This window comes from Syngnathus scovelli, chromosome 7 (genome assembly GCF_024217435.2).
Source record: "Syngnathus scovelli strain Florida chromosome 7, RoL_Ssco_1.2, whole genome shotgun sequence".
Classification (NCBI taxonomy): Eukaryota; Metazoa; Chordata; class Actinopteri; order Syngnathiformes; family Syngnathidae; genus Syngnathus; species Syngnathus scovelli.
In genome coordinates, this window is record NC_090853.1 from 10,902,217 (window position 1) to 10,921,152 (window position 18,936).

The following is an 18,936-nucleotide window of genomic DNA, read 5'->3' on the forward strand; positions in this document are numbered from 1 at the left end:
GCATCATACCCACTCCAGCGAGATGCAGCACTGTTTGTGCACCTCCTTCACTCCTTGCATGCCTGCATGTATAGAAATTGTGTGTGGCGTGCAATGCAAAATATATCCAGCAGAGCATGCATATGATAAACATGTTTTTAAGTCTTTCTCTAGGTCATTTGGAAAAAAAGTCTTCATAGACAAAATCAGAAAAAGGAGGGACCAAAAGAAAATCATCTGCATCCCAGCAGTTAAGGAATTGCGTTGTATAGTGACCGAAAATATGCCTAGATCAAAAAGCCATCGGCAGGGAAATCCCCTCAGCATACTGTGACCTTTTACAAAAATGGATAGAGCTGTATGAGTTTAAATTTTATAACAAAGACATCTGAAACCGTGAAAATAAATTGCAAAAGTCTGAGCTATATTATTCTCATGAGTAGATAATGTTTTAACAAAGCAAAAAAGCTATACAATGGAATTTTCATTAATCTCAAATATTGATACACAAGTTTTTTTGTTTTTTTTTTGGGAGGGGGGTATATAAAACATGGTGCTCAGCCTCTCATCTTATTCTTATGGGGTTTGGTGCCTTCCTAAAGGCACCTTGACATTAGGCTCAAATCATGACCTTATGGCTTCAAAAGCTCAAGCCGTTACGGATGAGCTACACAAACCGTGACAAGGATGCTAAATTTCAAAGTGACTGGAAGATTCTCATGGCGTAAATCATGGGTCTGGTGGTGCAGCAACAGGGAAAGACCAAGTACTTCCAAGTACAGTTTTGTCTATAAAGAAAACTTGGACATCTTTAAAAATGTATCAGACAAAACCATTTTGAGTCATACCTCCATTTTATGTTCCTGTTGAAAAGTGGATGAGGATAGATAAAAAAAATAATAAAAACACATTAATGCAAAAACAACCTAATCACTGGACGGGCTACCTTAAAATCATAACAAATCTCTACATGATATAATTTTTATTTATGTATTACTATTTTACATTCTCCCTTAATCCAAACCTGCATGTAATAATTGAATGCCAACATGCTCTCACATTTGCAATAAAATGTATAATAAAGTCTTACTGCAGCTGTGGGCCAAAGGCACAGCTGTGAGCAAAGTCAGAATTCGTACTACACACATAAAGGCAGAGACAAGACAGTGCTCCAAATCTGAAAGAATGCTCCAACGGTGCATTTGCTGCTCTGTGATGCCATACAAACCTCAACATTCAGTTCATGCATGCAATTAACACTTCACGTGGCATATTGATGACATATTGTGCAGTGGTGATGAAAACAGAGCTTGAAAAGAGTGCCTGACACTAATTTTAAGTCAAGCATCCTCTTTTCACTTTTCACTTTAATTCATAAACTGAAAGGACAAAGCATTCCCAGAGAACAGCATTCCTATGATGAGCTCTCTTATTGCTAACATCAGCAAGCCTACAGGGAATGAACAAGGGAGAGGAAGTGCAAGAGGTTGAAGGATGGGAAATTAACTAACATATCATGAACTTAATAAAGCTAATGGCAGCTTCATGATGAATACTTGCCAACAGACAGTGCCTTCACTTAGCACTGGCAGTCTTTTCTCAAAGCCTAATTTACTAAGATCCAAGTTGCTGTAAGTGTGTTTCTGTACTCAAACATTTCATGGGTGGCACATGACCTATGAAGATGCAATCTGCAAATGTACAACGATAGGTCTGTATTGTTTCAGTATTGTCCATAAAATTAGCTTGACCCATTCAAACGTTCATATACAGCTCTGCCATGCTCGGGGGCCAGGCGATTGTGGAAAAAATATGATATAATAATAATAATTATATTATTAATATATTGAAATTACGATCAATAAAAATGCATTTTCATTTATATTAAAAAATATATTTATTCTTCCAAAAGTCAACAATTCATAACTACCATCGCTGATACATCAAACACAAAAATGTAAATTATCACACTAACCGTTTGCATGCATACTGTCTGTATTTATTTTAGCCTGAGACAAAGCTCACTTCTTTCTTAACAATTTTATTCTTATTTTCGCATATCCCAAACATGGAAATTCCGATAGATTTATGTGCATGTTTTTCTCTTGTCTTGTTACCAGCTCTCAACACTTCTCACAGCAAAAGTGTGATTTTTCTGCATGGTGCTTTAGCACTGAAGGATCAGTTAAAAATAGTGCACGTCAACAAACGAAAAGGTTAGCCAATTAAAAGTAATTGCCTGAAAAAGGAGTTGGATGTGATGGCTGTTCTAGGAAAATAAAATAAAGAAATAAATGACATGTTTGCTACTGTCTGATATTGTAATCCATTTTCCCCTGAATTTGAACTCTCTTTTTATCTTGTCATCTGTAATTTTTTTAACTGTATGCTTAGCATGAAAATAAATCATTAGAATGTTTTCCTTTTTTAATTTGTTAAATCTTTGGGGCTGTGCACAAGTTAACCGAAGCATCACTTGTCTTTACACTTCATTTTAGTTCCACTTGACATGCCACTGTGTTCTCTTTCAAATGATGTACTGTAATTTAATCACACACCTGCTGGATTATTTATCTGGAAAATCTGTTACCTACATCAATTTGACCTTTGTTTGAGAGCCATAATTACAGAATCTTTTACTTATTTAGTCTTCATGAGTGTCAAAATATTAGATGACTCTCACTGTGGTACAGAGTACCGCTCCAACAGTGCAAACAACTACAAGTAGATCGCTGAAAGTGTTGTAAATTCGTAACTGCATGATTGTTTTTATCTTCGTAATGACAATTTGGACAGTTACTGCACCTCATTACATGTTGCAAGTCGACCTAGTAAATTGAGTCCCATCACATTTACTGTTGGGTTTTAGTAGCTCAAAATGTTGACTGTTCACTCAAATACAGAGAAGCAGAAAAACAAATGACTGTAGTTATAGCATACAAAAATTGTTTTCATCATAAAACGCAAGTTCAAAAAACATAGTTGAGAATTGTGCGTGTAAGGTGCATGCATCGTAAGGACAAAAAAAATAAAGCAATTTATTTTATTAAAATGATCTGGGTAATGGTCATCATCAAATTCAAATCGGAATCTGTCCCTGAACACATTTTTTACACTGATTTCAAATATATTTTTACTTGAAGTAAATCACATTTTTGGGATATTCTCATCTCATATAAAAGCTTGCACAATATGTTTTTTAGCATGCAATGTAATTTCTGGCAATGAAGTTTGAGAAAAAAAAAATCCAACTGTTGCTGAACAAAATTACACATGCACTAGGGTTTACCCCTAATACAAAAATATTACAAAATATATTGTAAATTATTATTCTGAATATTTGATGTGCTGAAAAAAGGGCAGAGTCACAGTATGGAGGGCCAGTGAAGAAAAAATGGTGGGTTGACAGGACTCTGACTTTTTTCTCAGAATTCTGACTTTAAAGTGAGAATTCTTACTTTCTGTCTGACTTTCTGAGAAAAAAAGTCAGAATTCTGAGAAAAAAAGTCAGAATTCTTTTTTTCACAGAATTCTGACTTTATTCTCAGAATTCTGACTTAAAAGTGAGAATTCTGAGAAAAAAAAGTCAGAATCATGTCACCCCCCCCCCCGTTTTTTTTCCTTCTTCACTGGCCCTAATCCTCTTCCGTACATCAGCGCAAAAATATCGTCTAGAAAAGATTACGTGTATCTCTGAAATTGTTGAGCGGCGTAATCACAACACACACACACACACACACACCACACACAGACACACGCACACACACACAAAGTACCAAGATGAGATACACTTCCATATACGTATGAATCACAGGTTGGTTTTGCTTCCCTTGTACTTTTATTTTGGACTTTTTCATTTTGAACTTATCACTTCTATTTTCCTGGCTTTAATACACAAAATGAAAGTCTGTGAGCCCACCTTGGCCACCATCTCACAATCCTGCTCCCTTCCAATTTGCTCACATCTCTATTTCACCTTTTTCTGATTGTCCTTTTTGTATTTTCTTCTGTGCGCATCTCCTGGACTCTCACATTGTTTGCAGCTCTCTTACTCTGGTTCAATCTGTCACTCATCTTTTTGTCTCCACCTGTTTTTACCCACTTCCAGTAGCCTAATACATTATTCACATCCTTTTCTTTCCTTATCCCCGTTTCCTTCAAATTTTGGGTGGCCGTGAGGAAATAATTTGACAGTCCAAGTCTGCCATTTATCCTCATTTGCTGTCAACCATCTGAGTGATTCCTATTGAGAATGATGGAGTGGGGTGGATGGTTTGGAAGGAAGGGGATGTGTTGGGTCAGAGAGCCGGAGGACACCTCATCTTTATCACTCTCCACCAGATGCCTTTTCACTGGTCTTCCTTTTAAACAGGTGAAATGAAGTGCCATCAACACACCCAAAAAATAAGACTTGCTATGTATTTACAGAGTAGGACAGATGACTTTAAATCCAGCATGATTTTTTTTCCTCCCGTCTTCCTTCAAGTTATAAAGAGCAGAACTCTACCTTGACTGATTATTTGCAGGGTTTGTGGCTGCTCAAATCGGAATTACGTGTTTGTTGTTGTTCAAGTTGGAAGGAAGGAACGAACGAACAAGCGAACACGCACACGCACAAGCTCACACAGCTTGCCTCTTCATCACCATGACCAGTGGTAGCCTTAGAGACACACCAATGCCAGAGCAGGAGCTTAATTTTCAGCATCTTGGACAACAACACGTTCAAACGGAGTTTAAGTGTAAATGCTTGTCTATGGGTGTATGAAAACCTCCGTCCAAAGTTAGCTGTGTACTGCGATTTATGCCGCATTACACTAAAAACACTTTAGTCAGAGCAAACATATATTTTCTTTTTTGTTATTTGCATGCTTCATCTAGAATGCCTGGGCAGATGGTGGAACATGATGGGTAATATGAAATAGGCTCTGTTGTTGTAAATATGACTCATGTGATTAACTCTTATTTGACAAACAGCCTTCATTAAATGTACATTACCCAACTGAAAATATGCCTGATGTTCATACACACGATGTGAAAAGGTCAAATATAAATGTTTTTATATAAATACCTGGATTGTATTTACAAATGATTGCTTTCTGTTCCAAGAGATGAAATTCTTGCCTTGCAGTGTTTATCAGACCTGTTAGACAGTTTCAATCTGTATTTTCTATGGGAAAACATACATCTGAGGTTAATTGAAGACTGAACTTTCTACAAGTATGAATGTAAGCGTGAATGTACCTTATGTTTGGAAAAACTATTAATACTCAAACTCTCACTGTTGAGTGTCACTAGCTGGTATATTTTGTCCTGGTTCTTTAGCTATAATGCCCACTATGCAAATAGTAATTACCAGGAGGCTATCTTCTCAGTTTAACTATTTAATGTATGCCAGAAAAATCGATGCACAGCTGTGGAGCCTTCTCTGCGAGATTGCGAAAGAAGGTCTAACCCCCACCTCCAAGGTCCCTATTCTTATAGTATTCTTGTCCACTCTCCTGCAAGGGGGCAACTCTGCCTAGCCTGTGTGATAATGCGTGACCGTGCAGTCTTAACTAAGATCAACTCCTACGCAAGTGCAAAGCAGGGCTGTGGACTCGAACTCGGGGACTCAGACTCGGTCGGATTCGGTCATTTTTGCCGAACTCGGACTCGGTGCTGATTTTGACCGAGTCCACCGAGTCCGACAATAAAAAAAATACGTTCAATTTTATTTTCATCATGCTGCTGAGAATGCGCGTAGGAATACCGTCCACAGCCCTGCTTACGATCAATGCGGCCACGTTGAGTTGCACTTAGGCTAATGTTATGTACCAATGTCAAGGACGATTATGTCACCCAGCTTATATCATTGATGTGTTTCGATAGTTGTGGGGTCGTCACTAATTATTTGTGTTTAGAAAATGTCTGAGCTATAATGGTGTAATTAATGATTGAAAAATATTATCTTACATGTCTCTTCCACTCTGGAGTTGCCCACGGTGAGAGGCGTCGAGCAGGTGTGGGTATACTTATTGCCCCCCGGCTGGGCGCCTGCACATTGGGGTTCACCCCCGGTGAAAGAGAGGGTAGCCTCCCTCTGCCTTCGGGTGGGGGGACGGGTCCTGACTGTTGTTTGTGTCTATGCACCAAACGGCAGCTCAGAGTACCCACCCTTCTTGGGGTCCCTGGAGGAAGTGCCGGAGAGCGCTCCTTCTGGGGACTCCATCGTTCTACTGGGTGACTTCAATGCTCACGTGGGCAATGACAGTGAGACCTGGAAGGGCGTGATTGGGAGGAACACCCCCCCCCCCCCCGATCTGAACCCGAGCGGTGTTCTATTGTTGGACTTCTGTGCTCGACACGGATTTTCAATAATGAACACCATGTTCAAGCATAAGGGTGTCCATGTGTGCACTTGGCACCAGGACACCCTAGGCCGGAGTTCGATGATCGACTTTGTAGTCGTGTCATCGGATTTGCGGCCGCATGTTTTGGACACTCGGGTGAAGAGAGGGGCGGAGCTGTCAACTGATCACCACCTGGTGGTGGGTTGGCTCCGATGGTGGGGGAAGATGCCGGTCTGACCTAGCAGACCCAAACGCTCTGTGAGGGTCTGCTGGGAACGTCTGGCAGAATCTCCTGTCAGGAAGAGCTTCAACTCCCAACTCCGGCAGAGCTTTTCCCACATCCCGAGGGAGGCGGCGGACATTGAGTCTGAGTGGACCATGTTCCGCGCCTCCATTGTTGAGGCAGCCGAACGGAGCTGTGGCCGTAAGGTCGTTGGTGCCTGTCGTGGCGGCAATCCCCGAACCCGCTGGTGGACACCGGCGGTAAGGGATGCCGTCAAGTTGAAGAAGGAGTCCTATCGGGCCGTTTTGGCCTGCGGGACTCCGGAGGCAGCTGACAGGTACCGGATGGCCAAGCGGAACGCGGCTTTGGCAGTTGCTGAGGCAAAAACCCGGGCGTGGGAGGAGTTTGGTGAGGCCATGGAGAATGATTTTCGGACGGCTTCGAGGAAATTCTGGTCCACCATCTGGCGTCTCAGGAGGGGGAAGCAGTGCAACGTCAACACTGTTTACAGTGGGGATGGCGTGCTGCTGACCTCGACTCGGGACGTCGTGAGTCGGTGGGGAGAATACTTCGAAGACCTCTTCAATTCCACCTACACGCCTTCCATTGAGGAAGCAGGGCCTGGAGACTCTGAGGCGGATTCTCCAATGTCTGGGGTCGAAGTCACTGAGGTAGTTAAAAAACTCCTCGGTGGCAAGGCCCCGGGGGTGGATGAGATCCGCCCCGAGTTCTTAAAGGCTCTGGATGTTGTGGGGCTGTCATGGCTGACACGCCTCTATAACGTTGCGTAGACATCAGGGACAGTGCCTCTGGATTGGCAGACTGGGGTGGTGGTTCCCCTCTTTAAGAAGGGGGACCGGAGGGTGTGTTCCAATTACATGGGAATCACACTCCTCAGCCTCCCTGGTAAGGTCTATTCAGGGGTGCTGGAGAGGAGGGTCCGTCGGGAGGTCGAACCTCGGATTCAGGAGGAGCAGTGTGGCTTTCGTCCTGGCCGTGGAACAGTGGACCAGCTCTACACCCTCGGCAGGATCCTCGAGGGTGCATGGGAGTTCGCCCAACCAGTCCACATGTGTTTTGTGGATTTGGAGAAGGCGTTCGACCGTGTGCCTCGGGAGGTTCTGTGGAGGGTGCTTCGGGAGTACGGGGTGCCGAGCCAACTGATAAGGGCGGTTCGGTCCCTGTATCACTGATGCCAGAGTCTGGTCCGCATTTCCGGCAGTAAGTCGGATTCGTTCCCAGTGAGGGTTGGACTCTGCCAAGGCTGCCCTTTGTCACCGATTCTGTTCATAATTTTTATGGACAGAATTTCTAGGCGCAGCCGAGGCGTTGAGTGGGTCCGGTTTGGGGACCTCAGCATCGCGTCTCTGCTTTTTGCAGATGACGTGGTGCTTCTTCAGGCCGTGATCTCCAGCTCTCTCTGGAACGGTTCGCAGCCGAGTGTGAAGCGGTTGGGATGAGGGTCAGCACCTCCAAATCCGAGTCCATGGTCCTCGATCGGAAAAGGGTGGAATGCCCTCTCCGGATCGGGGATGAGATCCTGCCCCAAGTGGAGGAGTTCAAGTATCTTGGAGTCTTGTTCACGAGTGAGGGGAGGATGGAGCGCGAGATCGACAGGCGGATCGGTTCAGCGTCGGCAGTAATGCGGACCCTGTACCGGTCCGTTGTGGTGAAGAGAGAGCTGAGCCAAAAGGCAAAGCTCTCAATTTACCGGTCGATTTACGCTCCTACCTTCACCTATGGTCACGAGCTATGGGTCGTGACCGAAAGAACGAGATCCCGGATACAAGCGGCCGAAATGAGTTTTCTCCGCAGGATGTCCGGGCTCTCCCTTAGAGATAGGGTGAGAAGCTCGGTCATCCGGGAGAGACTCGGAGTAGAGTCGCTACTCCTCCACGTTGAGAGGAGCCAGATGAGGTGGCTCGGGCATCTTATCAGGATGCCTCCTGGACGCCTCCCTGGGGAGGTGTTCCGGGCATGTCCCACCGGTAGGAGACCCCGGGGACGACCCAGGATGCGCTGGAGAGACTATGTCTCTCAGCTGGCCTGGGAACGCCTTGGGATCCCCCGGGATGAGCTGGATGAAGTGGCTGGGGAGAGGGAAGTCTGGGAGTCCCTCCTAAAGCTGCTGCCCCCGCGACCCGACCCCGGATAAGCGGAAGAAGATGAATGGATGGATGGATGGATGGATGGATGGATGGATGGATGGATGGATGGATGGATGGATGGATGGATGGATGGATGGATGGATGGATGGATGGATGGATGGATGGATGGATGGATGGATGGATGGATGGATATCTTACATGTCCTGTGTTTCAGAATGGTTATTTAATTGGGCGACAGTGTGAGTTTTCAAGCATTTTGCCTCATGCCAATGGCACTCAGGGTTAAGGATGGGCTTCAATTACTATTTTTGTAAAGCCACGCATTTAATACCATGTCAAATAATATATTAGAGTATAGGTTATGTTCCAATGTATCCACTTCTATCAGTTAAATTGTCAACCGTACATTTATGACTATGCCATGAGTGATCTACATTATGAACTAGCGCAACTCCGGTAGGGCAGGGAAAATGTTATCGATCCGACGTCCGATTGGAACGTCGCCTCACTTTTACGTCCGCGCTCTCAGCAAGGGATCCTATATAAGCCGAACCAGCCAGTGTGAAAGCAGTTGCGTTCGTTCTGGTAGATTTTGATCTAAATTATCCTTGAATAAAGACTAAGTAGTCACATGAATTAACAGAAAAAATGGACAGCCGGACTCGGACTCGGACTCGGTGGTCAAGAGGCCGGAGTCGGACTCGGTGCAAAAATCCGACCGAGTCCACAGCCCTGGTGCAAAGTATGTCATAGAGAATGGAAAGATAGTGAAAGCAAGCAAAAGGTCACAGCAAGATAAAGGCATAGCTCAAGCTACTACCTAGCTAATCACATGTGGCAAAGAGGCCTATTCTAACATCACCACCAAAGTCATTTTTTTTAAATATGGGACCAAAAGGTTTGTAGAGTATACTATTTGAATAAATGAATGAGACTGAGCAGCAGTGTGTCTACCATAGGTTCATCAGACAAAGAACCAGAGTTCAAGAATCGAAATAAACGTGCAATCCTGTGAAATTGGCCTTTTTCCTGCTGGTTTGTGCTCAGTGAAGACCACCATTACATTTAACAGGCGTTTAACTGCGAGAGTGACTTTTTCCCCTCGCCGACACACTCTTGCTTTTATGCAATATGCTCTGCATCGCCACACAAAACTCCTGTTTGCAAGAAAAAATTATGTGCAAAGCAAATTTTGCACCGGTGTCAGCACATTTGCCTGCCGGGTAAGATTTGAGATACTATATGGCCACAGAATGTTTTTTTAAGATACAATGTTTTGAGTTTGTTGAAAAGTGATAGCGTTTGAACAGAATATCATCTTTGGATGCCAGCATATCATTTTAGATTTTGTCATGCCTCAAGATTTATAAAATTGTAGAAAAAACAAGAAGCCATATTTGCTACAGGTAAGAGACCAGTAGAGGATACAAGACCTGAAGGTGAGCTCTTTAACATCGCTATGTTATTGGGGAGATATTATCTTACGCAGTTTGTAACAAGTATAGTTGTCGCTCCATGGTTGAAGTTGCAGTCCCCCTAGGACAGGGCCTTTCGGCCGTTGCCAAAGATGGTGGGATAGCCAAACAAACAAAGAGACCGGGGTCACACTGCAGAGACAACTGTAGTCAAGGCACTTGTTCCCTACGCTCATTAAACTCAACTCAAGATGCTTCTCTTTGCTCTCAATTGCTCTTATACAGCCATGCACCACTTCACAAACACACACTTGTGCACTTATCTCTCAGGCAGCCTGTCACTTCCTCACACATGCACACTCCAACCGCAATTGGCTGATAAGAAAATTCTATATGCGAGGCCTCCGTGCATTTCATTGGTCCATTGTGATGTGTTTGGTAATTTCATTGGTCATTTGAGACAAGACTATGGATAAATCTATTGGTGGGTTGGAATGACCCTCATTAGTAAAGATTCAGAAATAAAAGTAGTTATAATAAAAGCCACAGGCTTCAAAGCGTGATAAAAATAAGTAGTATTTATAATACGGAAAGTACAGGAAACAGAAAATAATCTAATGCAGTTTTTCTCTTGAGCAAATTGTTGAGAATTACAGACAGAAGGTGGAATTTTTAAATTGAGCTCTGAGGAAGGCTTATCCATTCATAGAATATGATAACTGCTTAATGTAGCAGAATGTTACAATATATTGCGGTATAATAACTTACAAACTTCCCACATGGCCATACATATCATTGGTATTTGTGTTCTCATTCCATAGTCATGATGATGAAAGACTACTACTTAAGTCTTACCCTAACACATTTAAATGCAACCACCTACTGTGCAAAGCAATCCCTTATAAAGCAACATTTCATCAATATGTCTAGGATCAAATCAAAGATCAAATATTTGTTTATTTGCCAAGTTTGAGCATGCCAAACAAGGAATTTGAATCCGGTACATCTTGTTCTCTGTACAACATTTTGGTAGCTAACAACATTCAGGACAACATGTTCAAAAATTGACAATTATTCTCAAACATCCCCTGATCTTAAACTCCCAGGAGGGCAAGAAAAAACTCAAAACTTGTACTAAGGGAAATGAGAAACCTTGAGAAGAGACCACATATGGGAAGATCCCTCTTCCAGGCTGCAATGGATGCTGAGAGGACACATAGTACAAATAATATAGACAATTCAAAGATGAAGTGTCGAGAGCGGGATGTTATTGCACAGCAATGGCGCCCATCTCAAGGTTAAAATAGGGTCGGATGCACTTAGTTTAACCCAGTGAGATGAATAAAAAAATTATAATTGCAATCAGTAAACAAGAAGCATCCTGTCATTTTCCACAAACACATGCACACACACACGCACACACAAATAAAGATGTTTCCCTCTTCTGCTCACATGAACAGCCATGCATGAAATCAACCACAAATCTGCAAGTCATCCATTAGATTAGAAAAGGTGACTTTTGTCACAATGTGACACCTAATTACTCAAAAGACCCTTCAAGTGTCTTAGTGAAAAAGTTTTCACAAGTTTATATTTCTTTCTTTTTCTTTCTTTCTTTCTTTCTTTCTTTCTTTCTTTCTTTCTTTCTTTCTTTCTTTCTTTCTTTCTTTCTTTCTTTCTTTCTTTCTTTCTGTCCGGCCGTCCCACCCTCCCTCCCCCCCTCTCTCTCTCTCTCTCTCTCTCTCTCTCTCTCTCTATCTATCTATCTATCTATCTATCTATCTATCTATCTATCTATCTATCTATCTATCTATCTATCTATCTATCTATCTATCTATCTATCTATCTATCTATCTATCTATCTATCTAATCTACCGAATAGAGTACAAGTGCAATTTGTTAGCTACTACACACAGCACTGTTCTGAGATGTTACAATTGCATTAAAAAAAGAGGAGCTTGTCCGTAGCCCCTTTTCTCCCAGACTTTGCTTTCATCAGGGACTGCGACAGAGAGAGTAGATGTGATGAGGATGTTATTAGATGCTTTGTTGGAGGAAATGGTGGTGCAGGACAGAAAATCCCAGAGGGATTGAATCCTGATCATTGTACCAAAGGTAAAGCTGGGTTCTAACACATGGGCAATAAAGAGTAGAAGTGCAATCAGCAGCAAGCTAGCTTTGATATTGTATTGAAAATGCAATAAAGATGATGTTAATGTTGCACTAATTAACTTGTATTACTGACTAACAGATGATGATATCTTATATCAATCTTGAAGAAGCAATAAGGAAGAATAACAGAATATCATTAGCATCATTTAATTATCCTGATCTTCCTGGTTATATTTGAGAAATTTGCATCTGCCTACCTATTTTTTTCAAACTCAATAAACAGAGTTTTGAAATAGATTAGTAGGCTACATGATTATAAATCCAACTAAGGAATAATTAGGCTGCATCTCTGTTGTCACTCATTATTTGCAAATGTAGCAGACTTTTGTTTTCCATTTTTAGTATAATCCACATTGCATACTACAGGAACATGTAAACAAAAACTATTGATTTAGAAAAAGCATTAAACAGTGCGTATTTCATGTGTTTAGTGTTTAGGCACAGAACTTAAGGTGGGATTTTTCCTTTTTATATATCGACCACCTCATCTCCTGAAATGTATTGTTCTTTCTCTTGTTCACTGGTTACGTTTTTTCAACAGGATGCATCTAAAACAAAAAATATACATAACCAAAAGAGAAAATGTGATTTATAACAGGATTGAACAGGTCTGTCTGAACGCAGCCTGAGGCAAAATTAGATCTTTAGTGCATCCAGATTCAAACAATAAGGCTCTTTTGTAGTCTGAATATTCACAAACCACATGGAATCACATTTTTGCGAGAGGGATTGAAACCACATTCGGAAGGAAGTTTCATATCCAATTGGGACACAAAACCCAATACGCCATTCAAAGTGCGGCGAATGCTGAAATTAAAAACAGCAATCCCCGAACAGAGGAGGAACGGCATTGCCTTATCGCTATGTGAGGAGTCGAGTTGCATAAGTGAAGCTCGACAGTATGTATCGCAGCAAGTCCATTAATGAAAACATTTCACGTGTTGCCGGCTTGCCTCTGCTGCAAATATTTGACATTGAGCATTTTGCATGCTGGACGACACTGCCATTCTGAAGTTGTTGCTACAACAACCTGTCAAATGGGTCACTGATGTGGCCCAGTCTGAAAAGGGCCGAATCCAATTTGGACACTTGCTAAAAACTGTGTTAGTCCTAAAAATCAGATTTGAGGAGGAATCTGATTTGAACCAGATATGCCTGCAGTCTGAGTGTGAGAAAATGACTGGTAGGCACTAAAACATCCCCTCCCAAAGTGTTGTATCATATCTCTTTCCAGTCCTGTCATAATCCTTCCTTTTTCACACTGTCCCTTCTCTGTGTGATGAGGCCAGCCCTTCCATGGTGATGAGGCAGACATAGAGTGATTAAAGTGGAAACTCAACCGGTGGGAAAACTGACCTCAATCAGAGCCATTCTACCAAGAGGACATACGCCTTCTTTTTTTGTCCCTTCATCCATTGCTCCAACTCACTATATCCCGAACTATCATCCCCAATCCTTTATTCTTCCTGACCCGCTCCGTCACCATGTCAGCGCTCCCCATCTCTCATCTCCCCTGTCTCGGTTTCCGCTCTCATTTCTCATCTTTCCATATCCACTCTTGGTGATCACTGGCAATTCATCATCATTGCCTCTATTGTTGTGTGATGCTAATCTGCGCTTCTCTGGAGCTTTTCAGTTTGCTATCAGCTGTGTTACAAATCTTGCACGAGGAAGAAGAAAAGAAAATCAACTTATAAGGAAATGGCACTAACAAGGTCGACTCTGATTCCTAAAAATGCTACCACTCGGAGATCGTAACAGTAAGGGTGCAAAAGGCAATTTTAGAGTTTCACATTTTATTTTGTGCTTGTTTTGTTTATTTTATGTCTGTTCCATTGCGACGCTCTAATACTTTCCTTCCAATTGGTGCACCCCAAAGGACTGCTGCTTTTTTGTCGATCTAACCAGTTATTTTTTATAGCGCTTACTCTGTTCAAGGTCATGGGGTGCTTCTGGCAAAAACTGGACTACAACCTGAACTAATCACCGGTCAATCACTGAGAGAACATATGTAGACAGAAATAATCAATTGTGTTGCTTTTCTTTTCTTGCTTTGTGTTGCAGTTGTTAGGGAAATTGGAAGAGAAATCACATCAGACAGTACAGACGGTAAGTGGAAGTCATGTCATTTTGTAGTTTAGTTTCAAAATGATGACGGCTGTGAAAAAATATTAAATCTTAGTGCATGGCCATGTTTTTTCTCACAATTAGTCTACTTCTAACTCTTTTGGAGATCAGGAATTTAGTATGAAATAGTCTCTGATTGAGGCAATTTATCAGATGCAATAGACTTTGATGATGATGAAGGTTAAAATATGAAAAGCTTTCTTACCCTGTCGATAAATAAGATAAGATAAATGTCACTCATACCAGGATGTGTTGTAATAACATTGTTAAATGATCATAATTCTGTTTCTGTTTTGCAAATATCGGCGTGTATGAACACTGTCAGCTTTTGCTTTGTTTATGCAACAGCAATGTAACATATATTTTTTCTTTTTATTTTATTCATCAGCCACCACTGTCTATATGAGCCTGTGAGGTGTGCATTTGTGTCTTTTCTGATGGTAATTTCCAATTAAGTTACAAGTATAGACCTCAATTTTTCCATTTAAAATATATTAAACAATAAAGACATATTCAACACTGTTATTTCCCTGGGCCAGTGAATATCCTGACGGGGAATTATTCTTTTGTTTACTGTTATCTTTTGCACTACAATAATCACAAGTCTTTTCTCACAGTGGACAGAGGAGGTGCGATAAAGCTGACCTTCCTTCTACATTATATTTCACTTCATAATTAAGCAGATATGCATAATATAATTATTATGACTGTAAATGCTGTTATGGTCCCACGAGAGCTCTCAATTTCCTGGTGATAACCAGTGCAATGCAATCTTATTATATTTATGCTCATTAGATTATATGAAATATTGAATTACTCAGGCACCAGAGGCATTTTAGTATCTCTGCTGAGCCGGAAGTGATGCAATCACACTGGCCCCATTTCCAATGATATTTAAATCCTTTTCTGCGTGGATGGTCTAGCCAATTGGCAAGCAACTCTTTCTCCATGCGTGATTTTTATTTTATTTTTTTGTTAAGCATGTTTGTGTGAGTGCATAAATAGGTAGGAGATGCCGTTGAGCTATTTGATGTGATTTGAGAAGATGTGTACTGTGTATGTGTGTGGCAACCCTGCAGTGTTTAATCCACAGTCTGCACAGTCTACTGGGTGCCAATAATTTTATTTTTCTCAAACAATCAAGCTATTTTTCATCCCCAACAATTTCATATGATTGCAGCAAGTTCAAAATGCTGACACATAAGTCAATAAAAATATTCCCTAATTTTCATTAATGAAAATTGCATTCAACCCTTCGACTTTCACTGATTAACTTATTTTACACACATTTGCATCAACAAATAATTTCAATGGCTGATTTTATATGGATTATGTGGAGTACACTGCATCTGCTTTTTGTTGAGAATGTCCACATGGTTTGGTGCGTGAAAATCATACTCTAATGCCTTCAAACCAGGCCAACTATATTCCGTTGCATTGCTGTCAAAAAAGAATCAATTGCTTTTGCAGTGCGTTGTATTTATCTGCATAGTTTCAGGCTCAGCTATCAGTTATGTAGATATGTAGCATCTGGCTGAATCCGAGCAGGGAGTAGATTTTTGGTAGAGATTAAATGGGAGCTGCCCTTGGGCACAGCGGCCACGCCACCATCCCTAAAGGAGGCCAGGCACCACAGGCATGTCAGCCCTAATTTAGTGACAAGATCCGCCACGGGTGTAACATGTACTTTCTACGTGGTCACATTTACTATGCGCCAGCTCAACCTTTTGGAAGTGATTCTAGTCTTCTGTTTTTTTTTTTCCCTGTGGTGCATATGCTACGGTGCACCTCCAATTTATTTTGAATTGCCTTTCTCCCCACCATGATCCTGTCATGCTTGCTGCCATGATACACCTCTTCAAACCATTGATTAGTCAAAGGGCAGCTTTTGTTTCCTAACACAGCAGACGCAAAGCAGCCACTTAACTGTATCTAGTACATCAATCTCTCTGTGAATGCTTTCATTGACTCAATGCTCACACTGCCAAACGCTCCATATCATTCATTCACTGTACTCTCCACACTACGATCTTCCGCTTGTCACATTCTCTCAACATCCATGCTGCAATGTGATCCTAAGGAGATTGACTTTGCTCCTTTTGTCTGACTACAAATTTGTCATGCTGCCCAGGGCATTCAAGCACATGGCCATTGTGCATCTGATTTCCTTGCTGTTGGCCCTGTCTTTTGCCAGACATTTCACACTATCCACCCCCTTCGGTGGTGTTCCTCTAACAATAATTTGGTTTTCTTTGTCGTTCGTGGAAACAGTCATGATGTGATGATGTGAATACAAGACCATAAAAAAGCTGTTACTATACAAATATTTCTGGACATAGCGGTGGTGGAAAGAGTACTTGGATAGGAATTTTGTGCATTCTTGTTATGCTCTGTTATTGGTTTGAATATTAATTGAATATATTTTAAAATGGTGTTAGGCCTTGATTTTTCCCCCCTTTCTCTGTCATGTATTTTTAGCTACACAACTGATAAGTGCATCTAGACACTACAGTTAAAAGTAAAGATTCCTGTCCATTGTCTCACTGAAGGGCTGATTGATCAGAGTGCCAATCAATGGGATGGGCCCAGAGCTAAATTTATCTTTCAGCATTTATTGTGAATAATGTTTGACCAAATGCAATTGGAAAGGACAAAGCTTACATATGAAGCTTAATTAAAAGCTTAATAAAAGCTATAATCAACACTCACATCCGAGCATACATGCTCCCCTACCCCTCCTCCTCATACGCATATACTGCATCAGTGGAAGACCGCAGATCCCAGAGCACACTCAGACAACACCCCATAATTCAGTTTTTAATGTTTATTATATTATTGTGTTTATGACAATTCCGCTTAAGGGGATCAGTTACTGCATCAGGACTTTCCTAAATCAAAGCTTTTTCACTTATCAAATGCATACCTCTTGAGATATTTTTCTCCACTGAGCATTGCTTCCTATTATAATTTTATCATGAACATCTGCTTCCTTGCTTGGCACAGATGAAGATGGTTTTTAAGCATTTCTTTGTGGTGCAAGAAATGTATTTTCAGAGTATTACTCATACATGCAGGTAATGCATTTTTTAATTACTTTTAACTATTTTCACTCTCCTATGCACTATTACACTTACATATTGGAATATATATTTTTTCCAAATCACTCAACCAATCATTACCACAGCTAATCAGATCATACAAATGGGTACATGTTAATTAATTCACTTGAAGGTAATCACTGTTAATGAGAAAATGTGCCCATTGAAGACCTTTTTTCCCCAAAGTCTTGAGCTACATTAGTTTTATTTTAAGTCAAAATTATAAAAGAAAAACAGTACAAACATTGTTTTCATCCAAATACATGTTTTCCAAACACCAAACGTCAAAAGGCAGAAAATGCATTACACAATGAACCTGTAGCATGTACAAAAGTAAAAGTTTCATTTCAGATTTGAAGTAGCTACAACGACAGATTGTAATTTTTAACTGCTAGTTAGACACAAATGTTACGTTTTAAATTTTAAATTCAGACTTTTCGGTAAAATGTGAAAATACATTTCACCGCTATCGTGTTAATTTGTTCAAATGATGTTTTTGTCAAGATTTACATGAATCACCTAAGAAGGGAAATTTGATTTCCTAAAAATGTTTAATTGTATAATTGACATATGTACAGTATGCTAAATATTCACCAACTGCGAAAACAAAACAAAAAGCATACTTAGACGGTGGCCCTCCATGTAATGGTAAATCCTTGATCCACACGGATTGATATTGCAGTTGCATCTATAACCAGCTCCTGTAGATAAAGGACAATTAAAAACGTGTGTAATATGACGATAATTGTGCAATTTTAGTTGGTGTAAACCACGTGCTGCAAAACACATCATATTGTTATAACTCACTGTTTAGCATGAATACACTAACATAAAATATAAATTTTGCTGTCATATATCATTTATTCCATTGTCAGCTTGTTTTTTTGAACAAACTCCCCTGAAATGCCCTAAACTCATTTGGTAGGAATTCTGATGGTTACATCATTGACATAAAGCTTAATTGTCTCTGTTCTTTGTCCTTGGAACAAGTTCAAACCCTGTTTTTGGTAAACAAGTGTGCTGGAGCCAAACATTGACCTTGACTTGACACTGTCTGGAACTAACATGGGGGGTATGAGAAAACACAGAGCAAAACTGCAGTTTTATTATTCTCAGTGACTTTGAAAACTAATGCCACCTCCTTCGCAACTCATGCCTCATGTTTGTCATGTTTGCGCAGAAATCAGTAAGCTACTTCCTCTCAACCCTGAGACATGTAAAATGCCTTTCCCTCCCTTAAAGGCAAAGGTCCACAGGTCCTCCCCTTGTGGGTCACCATGTGTACGTCATAACTACACCAAAAATAGACAAAGGCAGATTGATGTATTGACAGAAACATCAGTAACATGCTTATTTGGGTGTCATTGGACACAAATGTTGCATTTGTGATTTTCCAGCACCATGTGGCATCATGTGTGTGCCCTTAAATATTTCAGTTTGAACTGTTCCAACCTCTCCCCAGAGTTGTCCATACTCAGAAGTAGA

General features: G+C 41.0%; 1 protein-coding gene across 1 annotated transcript in view; it reads right to left on the minus strand.

Annotated features, from left to right (window-relative positions):
- Positions 1-17,162: 17,162 nt before the first annotated feature.
- Positions 17,163-18,936, minus strand: part of si (sucrase-isomaltase) — a 43,432-nt gene continuing 41,658 nt past the window's right edge. Inside the window, exon 48 of the mRNA XM_049725374.1 lies at positions 17,163-18,152. Within this exon, the coding sequence (XP_049581331.1) occupies positions 18,075-18,152 (78 nt within the window). The 3' untranslated portion in view covers positions 17,163-18,074. The remainder of the gene's footprint in view (positions 18,153-18,936) is intronic.